Source organism: Pleurodeles waltl, chromosome 1_2, assembly GCF_031143425.1.
Source record: "Pleurodeles waltl isolate 20211129_DDA chromosome 1_2, aPleWal1.hap1.20221129, whole genome shotgun sequence".
In the NCBI taxonomy this organism is placed as follows: domain Eukaryota; kingdom Metazoa; phylum Chordata; class Amphibia; order Caudata; family Salamandridae; genus Pleurodeles; species Pleurodeles waltl.
In genome coordinates this window covers 1,311,902,448-1,311,917,510 of record NC_090437.1, presented here as the reverse complement: position 1 = coordinate 1,311,917,510, position 15,063 = coordinate 1,311,902,448, and the positions used below count along the sequence as shown (strand labels likewise).

The following is a 15,063-nucleotide window of genomic DNA, read 5'->3' as shown; positions in this document are numbered from 1 at the left end:
ACTCAAGACACCAAACACCATGTAGGCTTGTGCTAGAATGTTCTAGTAGTACTATCAGTATTTCACTGCTCCCTCCCCCGTGCAAAATGAGGGCAATCCCAATTGACTCTAAAAATGGTAGCTTTCCAAAGCAAAATAACTTTTATACTTGAAAGTAAGTACCCTTTCAAGGCCTTAAACCACTTTGCATCGCTTAGTGGGAGTACAAAGTCTTTATAATTCTGCTTTTATAGCATCAGTACAGGTGAATCATTTCAAAAAGTCCCATTAATAATTCCATTAATTTAACTAAAATAACATAGCCATTTGATATGACTGGCTGCAAGTCAGTCTACTTAGGGAAAGAAATGTTGTCTGGCATAAGTATTGTGGCCTGAATATCATTTGCAAAACCTTTGCTTCTTGGAATAGATGTTCTGTTATTAACTCCAGTTCAGCATTATTCTTGTGAACAACATTTAGGACACAAGTGTTTTTTCTAGATATATTTAGACCATGATATTCTGGTACCATCCCAACTAACCTTCAAAAAACTTTTGGCTGCTGCCCGGCACTGCTCATAATATTGTAGATAGGTGGTGGTCTTCCACTGCCCATCTCTCTTCACAGCCATGGCTGGTTGGTTGCCATAGCGCTGGACCGTCTCCTGAAACATCTGCACAGTGGTGACTGGTGGCTCTGAAGCTGGTCCCGTCTCCTCCATGCGCAGCTTTACCGCCCCATCCCTCGCGGTTGTCCAGAGACAGTCAGCTGGAGCCAGGGTCAGCCCAGCAGGGCTTTTCTCCATTTCAAGGACAACTGGAGAGTTTTTTCCTGTTTGAGATATGAACAAGTAGCTCACTTCAACATTTGCTCTGCTCAGATCTGAGTATGAGGCATATTTACTGAATTTTAGAGCAAGTTCAAACTTGTTACACTTATTGTATCCCACATTTTATGTTGTTATTGAACTTCGAATAGTTGTTTTCAAACAAGAATTCTGACTAATGGCCAATGAACCCATGAATAAATCTACGCATATAACACAAGTCCGGCAAACCAATATCCTCAGGTGGAACACTGCCCCACTCGATTGGCCATGTGCTTCCAGGTTTCTGAGGTATAGAAATACTGTGTCCAGTTATACCAATTATAAAATTCAGCAGGTAATCACACAAGGTTGAGACAGTGGGGCTGGTGCTAGGGGTGGTCTGTTGAATTAAATGTAAATTTGTTGTTGGGGTTCAGTGAAAAAAGTTGCGTTTTTTTTCTTAATTTATCACTAAGGTCCAAATTACATGTATCTGTACCAAATGCCTTTTGTTACTTGGTGAGTACAGGTTTAATTAAAGGATAATGCCATGCCAAATGTTTATTGGCACAAAAAGAAAAGATTTAGGAGCTGCGCCCCTTGTTTGCGCCGCATTTGCGTCATTTGTTTGGGCAAATGCAGCGCAAACTTAGCCCCATATTTTTATTTTGACGCCAGACATGTCTAGCGTCAAATTATTGGAGTTAGCACCTTTTTTGGATGCGCCAACCCACCTTGCATCAATAAGATGCAAGGTAGGCATTCCCGTCCAAAAAATGACGTTATGCCCTTAGCGCCATATTTATCCCCGTGCTAAAATGATGCAGGGGTGGGACCCAGAACCAAATAATGGCACTAAGCTTGCTTAGCGCCATTATTTAACACCTGGGTCAGACCAGGAGTTAGGGGACCTGTGGACCCATTTCCATGGCCAAACACCATGGAATGGGCCCACAGGTGCCCACACCAAGCCCCAGGAACACCCCCATCCACACCAGATGGACACCAGAGGATGGGGGACCCCATCCGAGGTAAGTAGGGTAAGTATGGGTAAGTATTATAGAAATGTTTTTGAAAGTGCCATTGGGGGCCCTAACATGGGGCCCCCTGCATGGCACTGAGTGCAATGACCTTGCCCAGGGGACACTGGTCCCTTGTACTGGCCATTGCGGTGGTGGTCATGTCTCCTTTCTTTGCTAAGACAGGAGTCATGTTTTTGGATGGTTATGCGTCTGGAAATGACACAAGGCTGGTTAGCAGCATTTTTTTTGTCTCTATCCAGCATAGCACATTTTGATGCAAAACCCCCTTTACCCCTACCGTCACCCCCACCCGGCTAGCATATTTTTTTATGCTAGCCCAAGCTTAGCGCCGGCTTGCGGCATTCTGTAAATTTGGCGCCCGGCTGGCACTTTGGAATGATGCAAGCCGGCGGTAAACTTCTTCAAGCAAAACTGCTTTAGCGCAGTTTTGCACCAAAAAGTATAAATATGGGCCTTACTATCTGCCTTTCTAAATCATACATTTTTAAATATTCCTCCCCTTTCGCAAAAAGAAAATAAATACATATCCCAAAGCCACAGTGTCATGCGAACAAACATTTCTAGTTGAATCAAAACAGACGTGCTAATGTGAAAGACATTTATTTTGTGAGGCAGAAAAGACAAAACAAGCTCTGATTTATTCTTGTTTTTTTTTAAACATCTACTCCACAAGTGTGAAGCCAATTAATGAAACCAATGGGACTCACGTTTGCTCGAGTTAGAGCTATTGGAGTTTTAAACTCCTAACCGGACTTTTCTTGCTACATAAACTGTAAAGTAAAATAGTTTCACATAAGCGAGCCGACGGCTGCTATGAGCGAGAAGCAGACACCAATAGGTAACAGAAGTTTGCTCGCAGTGAAACGTATTGGCAGAAGTGCAATTATCCATGTAACAGGGTCGATGTCATGCAAATCACTCAATTACTGCCCAGCGAGATCGCGCTGCCTATGAAATAAAAAGAAAAAGTAGTCCAGAAACCATACGGAAAACATAGAGCCTCGGATGTTTTCCTTAGTTGGCCAGTGCAATCGAGGAGGGCTAGACACCAGAAAAGGCATGACATGTGCCTGCCTTTCACTACTGAAACCAAGCGAATTTTGAAAGACAAGCCCACGTACCAACAAAACTTATGGGCATGGTTAATAGCCCATAGAGAGATTGCACCAGGGACAAAGTGCTTTGTGCGACTGACCCTAAAAATGGTATTTACACTCTTTCTACATAAAACATATTATGTTCTTTTTAGCATGCTTCTTTATGATGTATTGTAATGTTAGTGTAGCAACCTAACAACTGCAGTATTTGTGAGTGGATATTTTTGAGGTACATGCAACATATAAAATAGGCAATGACCACAATAATATGCCATGCTTGCTAGGAGTCCACTCCTGGTCCTCCGTAGTGACTGACTCACTGGGTGAAATTCACAAAGCCATTTACAAGTATCATTCAGCTGTACTCTTTCATGTACTCCTAAATGCCTTTTCCTGTTGCTTTTTATTTATTTATTTATTTATTTATTTATATATGCTTGACCCAGCAGCTGCAATTTGCTGTCAGTCGGCTCTTTTCCTAAAAGGCAGTGTCACCCATATTTTAATTGTGATTTAACATCTGCAGCTCCAAGATGGGCGTTTGACATCTTGCAATGGTAAATAAAAAAGAAATAGTTGCTGCATCATGCCTTTTGCTTGGGCATGTGTGGTGATGCAGGCCCACAAATACGTCATCACGCTGGGGAACCTTAGCGTCACTTCACGGTGGGTGCATACTTGCATATGTGTGATAACACATCATCACACTTTTTTAAGTTGAGCTTAAGCATTCGACCTCGTGTATACTTTTAGTATACTCCCTATGGATTAAAGCGATTTAATTTGTTGTTTGCAGTGTCCTTTAAAGAAAAAAAAATCTTGCTCGCTAGTAGTCAGTTCTGCCTTTCTCTCCCTCCTTTTTCTGTTTCAGAGCAGTGACCAATTACTGTATTTTTCCAGTGTGGTTTCTTTATCTGTTGCTGTGATGGACTATTTATTTTATTTCTTTGGTGCTCCCCTTTCACTGTGGGTATTTTAGGCTGGTAGCTGCATGCGTTTTATTGCAGCATTCCGTTCCTCCCATCTCCTCCAATGTCACTGACATTTGTTTTGGCTTTATTCCGGTGGTGTACTGGTTTACCTCTGGCTCCTAAAAAAAGCTTATTTTACAAAAGAAACACCCGGTCATTTAGCTCACTGCTCCTGAAAGCCACAATATGCCCTTTCTGGTAGAATGTAGCTAAACCTAGAAGCAATGATGTGAAACTTGCTTAGCCTTGCATCACATTTTGAGTCTTTCTCTCCAGGGCCCCTCCCTGCCAGCACTCAGGACATCGCACACAGGGCATTGCTTATCTCCTTTATTGGGGCTATGAATCTGCTCAGGCTGCTCTGCTCCTTGAAATGGGAGGCAAGAATGCTTAAAAGACTTTTCATTCTGTTAAAATAAAAATAAAATACTTTTCCATCCTTATTTTTCAATTTCTGTTCAGACGTTTACACAACGCGAGATAGTGCAATCATCTTCTCTTCTCTCTTCAAGGGCTTGCGATTTCTGATGTCAGTAGCCTCCAGTGACCACCAAAACATGGTAGGAAAAGATGATTTTATGAGACAGAATTGTCCAATTTATGAAGCAAGAAAAATCCTGTTCTGAATTTACAATGCCAATAGCTCTCACTCAAGAAAATGCGAGATCTATTGCATTGCAAAAGCTTGTTTTTCTTTATTGATGAATAGTACCAGAAAATACATGGGGGTGTAGACAGGGCTTAATTTGAGCCAGTGGTTGCTGGTGGCAGTGGTGTAACAAAGGCCCTCGCAGCTTCTGTGGTGCGAGAGGGCCCTGAGCTCCGGGGGGCCCCCTGATTACATTACACTGTGCATGGGAAGCAGGACCCTGACCGGGTCCAAGGGTGAGGAAGTCCCCTCCAGGTACTTTGTAGGGGAGCCCCCTCAAGTTTTGTTAAGCCACCGGCTGGTGGGGGATTGCAGCACTTATTTTTGGGGGCCGGCACTGCGAGCAAAAGGCGCATTTGTGAAAGACGGAGGAAGAGAACAATGAAAAAGCGCCACAAAGGGAAAAAATCAGAAAGCTGCAAGAGTGAACTGAAGGGGCAGGAAGAGGCTGTAAATGGATTAAAGAGGCCTGGGATGATTTTAGGAGTACGCTGCCTCAGTATTCTGTAATCGCACATTTAACTGCAGCAGCTGAGTGTCAGAGGAAAGCTTTGGGCACCGGCACGTTTTTATTTTCAAATGAAACACTGAGTGTAGGGACTGTTGTTTATTAGCAAGGACGCCGATTAATAGACACACAAACTGCAGGCACACTGCAGAAGGCAGGGAGGCCTTTTTTATAGAAAGCACATCTTGTTGGGATGCAGCTAGGCGCCTCAGGGAGTTAGCAGCCTTTAGATCTGGCCGAGCCCAAGGGTTTCTTTAATGTCAAGCTGTTGAGCCCCTGTGGTCTGAGCTGTTTAAAGTTAGGTAGATATTCATCACACATCAAAGAAATGAAAGTGAAGCCTTAAGATGGTGCTTATTTTCCTCAAGGCATGGGTTATTTTAGTACCTATTTCAGTCGGAATAAGTTCAGGAAACCCAAACACTTGATATTGGGCAGCCCTGAAGTGGTTCTGACTTTGGGGTGGACACTTTGGTTAAACTAGAAATCATTCTGTCAGTAATGGAGCTAACAGATGGGCAAAGGGGGCTGACACCCCTAGGTCGGCTTTATCCTTCCCAAGGGGCCCCCTCCCTGTTCCTCCCATTTATTCAACAGACAAAAGGCTGCATTTTACAAATGAAATAATAGCTTTTTCATTTACCAACAAAGCTACCAAAGCCCAGCCTAGTCCCTCAGACAGGCTGCATTTTTGCAAATGAAAAGGTGCATCGCAAACGTGATATGCATCTCTTTTCATGCCACTCACCCTGGCTGCAAGGGGTCCTGGTTCGATTCTGGTTCTTTACGGGACCAGCAGCTTGAGATGGCACAAGATGGGGCTGTCTCCAAGACCAGGCCCTGCAGTGCCTCCCAAACACAGCATTACTGTTTTGGTGCATTATAGAGTGAACAGTTTTCACTGACTTCTTTACACTGAGCGTTATTTTTGCCTCATTCCAAATCCTGCTTTTTAGGGTTGAGTGCAAAGCGAATCGGTACCTGTTGTGATCTCTCTGTGGGCTTTTAACCACGCCCATGTCACGCCCATCAGTTTGGTTGGTTGGTGGGCTTGCCTTTTAAAATTTGCTTGATTTAATTTGTGAAAGGCATGGTTATGTCATGCCTTTTCCGGTGTTTAGCCCTCCTCGAGCACACTGGCCAACTACTGAAAACATATGAGGATCCTTGTTTTCCGTATGGCATCTGCACTAATTTTTCTCTTTATTTCGTAGGCAGTGCGATGTCGCTGGGCAGTTGTCGAGCGATTTGCATGACATTGACCCTGTTACATAGGTAATTGCACTTTTGCCGATTACACGGATAATTGTACTTTTGTGGTTACATGGATAATTGCACTTTTGCGGATGCGTTTCACTGCGAGCGGACTTCTCTTCCCTTTTGTGTGTTCGCTTTTCACTCATGGTGGCCGTCGGCTCGCTTATGTGAAACTGTTTTACTTTCAGTTTATGTGGCAAGGAAAGTCTGGTTAGGAGTTTACAAAGATAAAAGCTTTAACTCGAGTAAACGGGAGACCCATTGCTTTCCAAATGCTTGTTTTAAATTGAGTTGACAATGTGATGCTCAGTGAAATACGATGTATTTTCCCACCTTATGTAGTACTTCGGGCAGTAGTACTCTCTAAACTGCTTCTTCAGTTTTTGAGTACCAAAGCTATGTGCTGCAGATGCCCTAATATGCCTTTGGTAGTCATGCTGTTGAGGGATTTCCTCTGGACCAGCACAGCATGCCCAGAGCTCTCAAGTTTCTGGGTTCAAATAGGTAAGTAGAACAACTCCTCGAGGTTTCTTCTTCTCATTCGGTGATTTATAGTTCTTTGCCTCACATTATAAAACACCGGAAACACCTTTAATACCTTTAATACATTAGCTACTCTCAAATGCACCTGAAAATTGTAAAGGTATGTCAGACACCTAACATGGAACAGACCAGTCGTGGGTGAGGGCAGAACTAGAGAGTTGTAAAGGTGAACCAGGCCAGAGGGCAACTGGGACATTGATTGTGGCTTATCCCTCAGACCCGGCATTCCTCAGAGTGTCCATTATTAAAAGTGTAGTACTGCGTGTGCGTGAGTTTTTAGGGTCGAGCCTGCGAGTGCATGCACTAGTGCATGCGTCTTGCTTGCGAGACACTGTTGTGTTCTGTATAGAGCTTGGAAGCCCGCCTGTCGCTCACCATTTGTTGGTTTGCGTGGCACTCTTCTTTACAGCTTTGTAATGCATCAGGGCATGCCTGGCATCATTTCCGTTCCTCTGTGTGGAGCAGGGCTGGTCCCGATGTGATAATGGTACTATTTGTTGTTTTTAACTTCCAGTGCACTGCAACCAGCAGGCTTTTGACTTGCAAAAACGTGACCAGCAGGACAAAAAAAATAGCAAAATTTGATTTTTTAAAGCTAACTTTATTTTATTTTTCTCAGTTTCTTCTCATGTTTTCGTTGTGTTTGCTCGTGGGCGCTGTTGGCAAAACATGGCAATTAACTTGTCCGAAATGTGCAAGTCCTATTGAATTGCAAATGCTCGCAATTACTTTGCAGTAGGAGGCCCGGCAGGATCCGCCCGTCTGCAGAAAGTTCTCCTCTTTGGGGCGTTTCTGCTGGCTTTAAAATGGGACAAAGTATTTGGCACAGACGAGGCAGCTGGCATAATCCATCACACACTATTTTCTGGGTTCATAACGCGTCTGAGTTGCCCTCATTTGACTCTGCTTGCAGCCAGGAGCACCGCCCCCGAATTAGTGCGAGGCAGCGTGTGAACAGGCAGGTCCGACCAGCCCTACTGCAACAGCCATCAGTACCCACAATGCAACGCCTTCACCTCCTTGGCAGCTGAGAGGTGTGATTAAAGCATACCGGTGCCCTGCTTCTTGCAGTGTCTGTTCTCAGGCCGCAGCACAGCCAGGGTCTGTCCGGCTTACCCTTGTCATCAGTCAATAACTGGATCTCAGACTCCGGCGTCTTCTCTCAGGACGTGGTCCATCTCGGTGCCAGCATCAGCTCAGGGTTTTACGTGTGGAGGGTGCCGCCAATGCTCAGGACGAGCAGTATTAACAAGCATTGGCAGTGCTAACAGGCCTGGATGAAAAATGTATCTCTTTACTCACTGGCAGGGCCGGCTCTAGGGAGATGCTACTGGTCCCATCGCCCTGGGGTGCTGGCTTTGGGGGGTCGCCATGTTTGCAAGTATATTATGATTTCAAAAGCACCTGCTGCAGCATTCCTTGCTTCCAGCAATTTTCAGGCAACAATAAAAATGTCAAGCTAACTCTGGGTGATTAATCTGCTTGGAGAGAGATCAGGGTGGTAGTAAGGCAATCCGTGGCATTGGGGAGGCACCAACAAACATTGTCGCACAGGGTGCCACCAGCCGTAAGGCTAGCCCTCATCAATGATGCGTTTAAGCACTCAAAAGTCATCGTAAATTTACTTTGGACTGATCCATGCACTCATGCATCCATTCATCCACCCACTGACCCATGCTTTCATTCACCCACTTTCACAAAGGCAATGAAACACACAAACTCAACAGATTTGCACAATACATAAAAAGAAGCAAAATAGAAAAAAAAACATGCTGAGACCTAAACCCAGTGGGCATATGGTTGCACTAACATATAAAACTAAACACAGCAGTGCGTCCCCCATTACAGTGGTGCTGTGCATGGTGTATAGTGCTTAGAGCCAGCACCTTGGATGGTTGTGCTACAGCCAATACCATTTCATGACCGTTGACAAGTTCAGAGGCTGCAAAGGAGCCACAAGTGTCTGTAACTACACGATGCTCTAAAAATAAATACTAAAAGAGAAGAAGGAAATACATGAAAGAGGACCTATGAAGGGAGAAAACAAAAATCTAGAAGCCTGGCCCATCAGCCCTGGCAATGAAAGACACTTTCAGGCAAACGTCCACCTGTGATCAGACAAGCCCTGTCACTCACAGTGCAGACGAGCCAATGCTTAAAGTGAGCTGACCCACTGGCCAAGCTGTCATGGATGGAAGAGAGCATCAAGGATAAACATGAAGACCTATGGCCATAGAAGGCTGGCCAAAGCCCCTCTATCCACGTATGTATACATAAACACAGAAGCACACACACATACATATTTATATATACAAACACAGGCAAATACACCCACACACATGCATATATTACAGGATTGTGTCAGAGATTCCAGCAAGAATATTGTTAACCCTATGGTTTGTCAAAAAGAGTAATCAACACCAACATGCTTACCTACAAATATAATCTGTGAGATTCCGTGTAACAGGACACATGTCTTCAGGATGTAACACAGATTATTTACAATCCTTCACTACAGCTCTATGTGCTCAAACAAATGCATTTCATAATAAATAGAAGAGGCCTAATGACTTTGTTGTAACTTTTCATAATAAACAGATCAGACCTATGTAGGAGGCTGGCCTGGTTTGCAGAGGGAACCTATGGTACTTCCACCTTATACCAGGTCCAGTTATCCCTTATTAGTGAAATGTAGGCAGTGTCTAGAAGCCAGGCTCTCCAGAGGTAGCTGTGGATGAGCAGCCAAGGCTTATCTAGGAGACATGCAAAGCTCATGCAATACCACTGTGGTCACACAGTACTCACATACATGAAAGGTACTTTATTTTGGTGACACAAATACCAAAGATACCATAGCGACTATACTCCTTTAGGAGTTAAGTAATACACAAATTATATACACTAGTATACAGAAATAAGCATGAAACAGTTAGAAAACAGTGCAATTAGTGAAACTCACAATAGTTAGAAATGGGCCTGGGGGAACACAAACAATATACTAAGAAAGTGAAATGCGAATGTCGGTTTCTCACCTAGGCAAGGGTAGTGTGTAGAGGGTCGCTGGGAGTACTAGAAAACACCAAAGGTAAGTAATAAAACCCACCTCAGTGCCCAGGAAAGCAGGTGTAAAACACAGTACCTTTCCCAGAACACGAGAAAGAAGATTATCCAAGAACCAGAAGACACTGCAAGACACCAGCAGTGAATTCCTGGACCTGAAGACCTGTGGAAGAAGGGGACCAAGCCCAAGAAGCACTGAAGAGTCCAGGGAAAACAGGAGCCCCTGTTAACCCAGATGAAGGTTCAAAAGAAGAACCACAGATGAAGAACAGTCCCAGGAGAAATCTGACACACACTTCACCTACTCAGCTGAAGGCATCTGTACCCAATCATTCATCAGAAAATACATTTATTGCGGGGGTGTAAGACCCCAAACACCACCCCTGCAACTGCGCCCTTAGGAGACTGCAGCCTGCCTCCTACTTAAACTTCCATGACATGGATCCATTTCTGGGCACATGGTGCCAGATGTACAACACGGTTTCGCAATTGCAAGAATCGTCTTTTGCGACTGCAAAATGGCCTTGTTAAATGTACCATACCTATTTTGTGAGTCAGTATCCTGTTACCAACTCACAAAATAGGGATTACGATTCGCAATTAGGAAGGGGTTTTCCAGTGGCATCCCTTCCGAACTGGGACAACCACAGTTACCACCAATTTCAAATTGGTGATAATCCATTTGCAAACAGGAAGGAGTCACTAAGGGACACCTTCCCCTTTGTGAACGTGGGCTCTGACATTTTTTCAGAGCAAGTCTACTCTTAAAAAATAAACTAAAATGTTTCATTTTTATTTTTGAAATGCATTCTGTTTTCCTTTAAGGAAAATGGGCTGCATTTCAAAAATAAAAAACACTGCTTTATTTAAAGCAGTCACAGACATGGTGGTCTGCTGACTCCGGTAGGCCCCCATCACTGTGAGTGTGGCCATTCCCATATGGGTCACAAATTGAGACCTGCCTCATGAATATTAACGAGGCAGATCCTTTGCGACCAATTTGCAAATCGCAAACAGAGTGGTTGACCCTGTTGTACATTTTGTTTTGTGACTTGCAATTTGCGATTCTCAAAAAATCACAAATTGCAAGTTGCCAAACAAAATGATTTTATATCTGGGCCCTGGAGACTCTGTAGTTGTTGTGCATATATTTAGGTCCCTGCCTGGGGGAGTAGTCTGGCCGTCGTTGGAAATGGCCGCCTGGTAAATGCGCTCTGCGCGCCAAAGATGAGCCTGGGGACCCAGAGGGGCTATTGGAGGACGGGAGTACCTTCACAAGCTGGCCACAGTCTGCTCACTCTGGCGGAGAGCGTTGGAGGGGGCCGTTTCTCCCCAGAAATCGGCGTGAGCAGCGCAGCAACCTCGCGGACTTTCAATGCCAGAAGAGCCGCGGTCTTGATTATCTCCTTGCGCGGAGAGCACGCGAGGAGTGCAGGCGGCCAGGACGGATCACGTCCGGCCACAGAAGTCGGACTAGAGCCCGCCCATGGTCAGTGACCCCCCAAGCCCCCAGCGCTTTCAGTTGGACACCCCCCAAACTCCTGGAGCCCACGAAGGAGAGGGGGAGTGTCAGAGGGGGACTACAAGCAGCCTCCCCGCCTGTGCAGGAGCGGGCCCTATGCTGCGGAAGGAGGGAGACAGATCCTCCTCTACCACCGGAGTGCACCTTCTCTAGAGGGCCCAGTGAGGCTTGCAACATGCGTGAGGAGGCGCGCTGCAGCTCCCTACCACACGCGATATGAGGACCATCTGCCAGTCTGGATCACGTCTGGCCTTGTAAGCAGGATTGTGCCTATATAGCCTGACCCCTGGAGCGGCGGGACCCGAGGGACGGGGGTCCACCATAGTGAAGAGGCATCCTGCGTGAACTGGGTGCTGTTGAAGGGACTGACCCTTTGCATGGACTCTTTGGGTGAGCACCTCAACATCACCCTTGCAAGTGCGGCCAGCCTGTATCTAGGACAATCCCCCCGTCTCCACATACGACTTGGTTCGGCACTGTTCATCAAGGTTGGGCCTGACTGCGGAGGGTCACGGCTGGGGAGTAGGCCAGACCAGGAGTGCAGCGCGCTTAGATTACCACATTCGGGAGCAGCTACATCCACATAGGAGGGGCTCCTGTGCTGGATTTTCCATCCCTAGGAGATGACTACGCCTTCTGCAGAGCCACGACATAGCCCCATAACCTCAAGGATTTCCTGGAGTTCCGCTCCAGGACCCCTTCTTTTCCCAGGTGGTGATGCCAGAGGTGAAATCATTGGGCAGACACTCCTGCCAACTACTGTTCTCAGAAACCATTGCACTACCGAAACCCATGGCGGCACATGTGACCTCTCCTAGCTCCGCAGCCCAGCCGGCAGACTCTCACCCTGCCTATGCCACTGACCGCATCTTACAGGAAATCACAGCAGTGGGATGGCATCTGGAGGCAATGGATTTCAGACCTCTCTGCGGCCTCAACCTCCATACGGGCAGATATAGCCCATTTCTAAGTAACAGTAATGGACCTCGATCACCGCCTCACAACCGTCAAGGATCACATTATGGATCTGCCAGCCCGGGACGTGGATATACAGTCCTTGCAGACAAAGATCACAGACTTGGAGGACAGAAGCAGGAGAGACAACGTCCGCTTTTTTGGCATACTGGAACACAAAGAAGGATCGGACGTCAAGGCCTTTCTTAAAAACTTCCTCCCTGAACTCACGGACCTTGATTTTTTCCCCGTCGTTGGAGTTTCAAAGAGCCCACAGAATTGGTCCTCTGCATAAAGCACCCCCTGGGTGACCTCGCCCCATCATCGCATGTTTCCTCCGCCCGCCAAGTCATCTCAGCGGCCAGATCTCAGGGCCCGTATTCTCTATAGGGTCATGAAATACGGGTGGCCGTGGACTTCTCCAGAGTAGCCCGAACCAGAGAAGTGGAAAGCATTCTTGGCAGTACGACCCCAACTCAGGCAGCTGGACATCAAATTTGGCCTTTTCGAGCCCGCCCATATGTGGATTCCCCTGGATGGTAAATCAAGAGACTTCCTTGATCCTGCAGACCTTAGTTTCTTCCTGGATGACCTCACTATGCATCCCATGGACCACACTCCTGCTCACCCGAGAACAGATTCTCCGAACATGGAGGATCCTTCTTCCGATGCTACTTCTCACCACCACACCGCCTTGCAGAAGAGAGGACGGACCTACGACCACACACTAAAATCGAAAGAAGGCCGAGAACATGCTCTTCAGGCTGTGATTACCCTCACCCAGGATCAAGGCAGAGACAAATCCCGATCCCCTCTGAAACCATTGACGACCACGGAACGCCCGTAGTGCTGATCTTCCGTCACAGCCAAGAACCTCTGCCCTCCAGCTCAAATCATGTACTTCCCCGCTGGACAGAGAAGTGACCAGTTCACTAGCTTCCGTTTCTCTCTACCCCTGTTATGATAGGAGCTGCCAGTATTGTAACTATTATAACTGTTGTGACTATTGTCTTTGCCACTTCTGTTGATATTGTCTGCCCTACGCACAGAGCTCCTAGTGCATCTGGCTCGCAGGGTGCTTTCCGTCCTTTCTAGGGCTTTGTCTACGACAGGGATGTGGGGATGTTTCACAGGCTAGTTGCCTCCTGTTTCCCCTCTCTTTTTACATTTCTGGTTATGATTTGCTCCGGCTAGTATGTTATATATGCTCAGTGTTATTAGTACTGTATGAGCTATTTTGTCTTGAATTCGTTGTTAGTCTTATGTTGTGGGGCGGGGACCCACATTCTGTTGCCTACCCTCCTTCTCAGGTTCCCCCCACCAGTCATGTCGGTCCGAGCCTACCACTTGCCACAACCCGCTGGAGACCAGAACATGTCATGAAGGCTGCTAAAAGAGTCTGTGTTACTCATTTCCTGCTTTCTCCCCCCCCCCTCACTATAATTGCCATTACACTGGGGAGTACCTCAGGTGACACAGCACAGTCCTTCCTGCCCCCCACATCATAGAGCCCCCCAACTTCGCACCACTTAGCTTAGTGTACCTCAACTTATCTTAACGCTCCCTCCGCGTTCTTCGTCTGCCGGCCCCGGTTCATTGATGCCGGCCCTCTTCCTCTCCCCTCCCTCGGAGACCTCCGCTCTGATGGGATGAATCGGAATACCGACGACGTGTAGGTCCCATAACTTCTCTCAGATGTCTTCGCCCCAATAGGGCAGTTGCCCTCACACCTCCATCCCAGGGCACACCGCGCCACACACGTCCAGGTTCTGTCTTGAACCCGTCCTCAGTGCTCTCTCTGTTCTTCCCCCTGATACATTATACATTATGCTCTTTCCCTACCCCTTTGCGCTGTCCGAGTTTTCCACCTAATGATACTCACTCCTGGTTGTCTGTGGGTGGCCCCTTCGGGCTCCCCCTCCCGTTCCCCTCCCCCATCGGGCTCGCTCGGCGCGTGGGCCATGCAGGTTCCGACCCGCAGTTATACAGGGTTTATTGTAGTGAGGTATTTACCTCTGTTTCTATAGTCCACAATTCTGTGTCTTTTGTGTATTCTTTGATTGTCATTCTATATCCTCACTTTTCCTCCCTAGCCTCTCCCTCCATTCCTTTCTATCCTAACTTTGGTATCTATGGAGTTGGCCTGCCCGTACCCTACTTCCCCCACGTTTCTTGTTTTCTCCTGTCTCTCCCTCTCTCTGCATCTCTCTAGCTGGTCACTTGCCCCCCCTTCCCTGACCGAGGGTTACCCACAGTCCCCTCCTACTCCCTAGCGCCCTCACGTCCTTAGTCTCTTCACTACCACAGTGACTCCTTGATAGGAGTGCCTGAGCTAGGAAGACTCCACACTCACTGCGACCTGCTTGTCCAAGTCTGTGAATGGGATCAACAGTTCCACTGACGGTCCTCTCCTTGAACGTCCATGGCATGACACACTATATCAAGCGGCAAAAGGTCTTATCCTACCTGCGATCTAGAAGAGCAGATATCGCCCTTCTACAGGAAACACATCTTTCTCCCTCAGAGTCGGAGAAACTGTGTAGAGACTGGGTGGGGAATGTACTCTTCAGCGGAGCCCCGTCTATGCACTGTGCGCCGCAGGGTTCGGGAAGGCTGTGTGGGGTAGCGATTCTCATTCGTCGATCTTTACAGTTCAGACTTCTCAATAC

The 15,063-nt window shown here is 46.8% G+C and overlaps 1 protein-coding gene across 1 annotated transcript in view; it reads right to left on the bottom strand.

The window, feature by feature from the left end:
• LOC138250906 (long-chain-fatty-acid--CoA ligase ACSBG2-like) overlaps positions 1-15,063 on the bottom strand; it is a 306,186-nt gene that overhangs the window by 278,203 nt on the left and 12,920 nt on the right. The window contains exon 2 of the mRNA XM_069205604.1: positions 524-813. Within this exon, the coding sequence (XP_069061705.1) occupies positions 524-813 (290 nt within the window). The remainder of the gene's footprint in view (positions 1-523; positions 814-15,063) is intronic.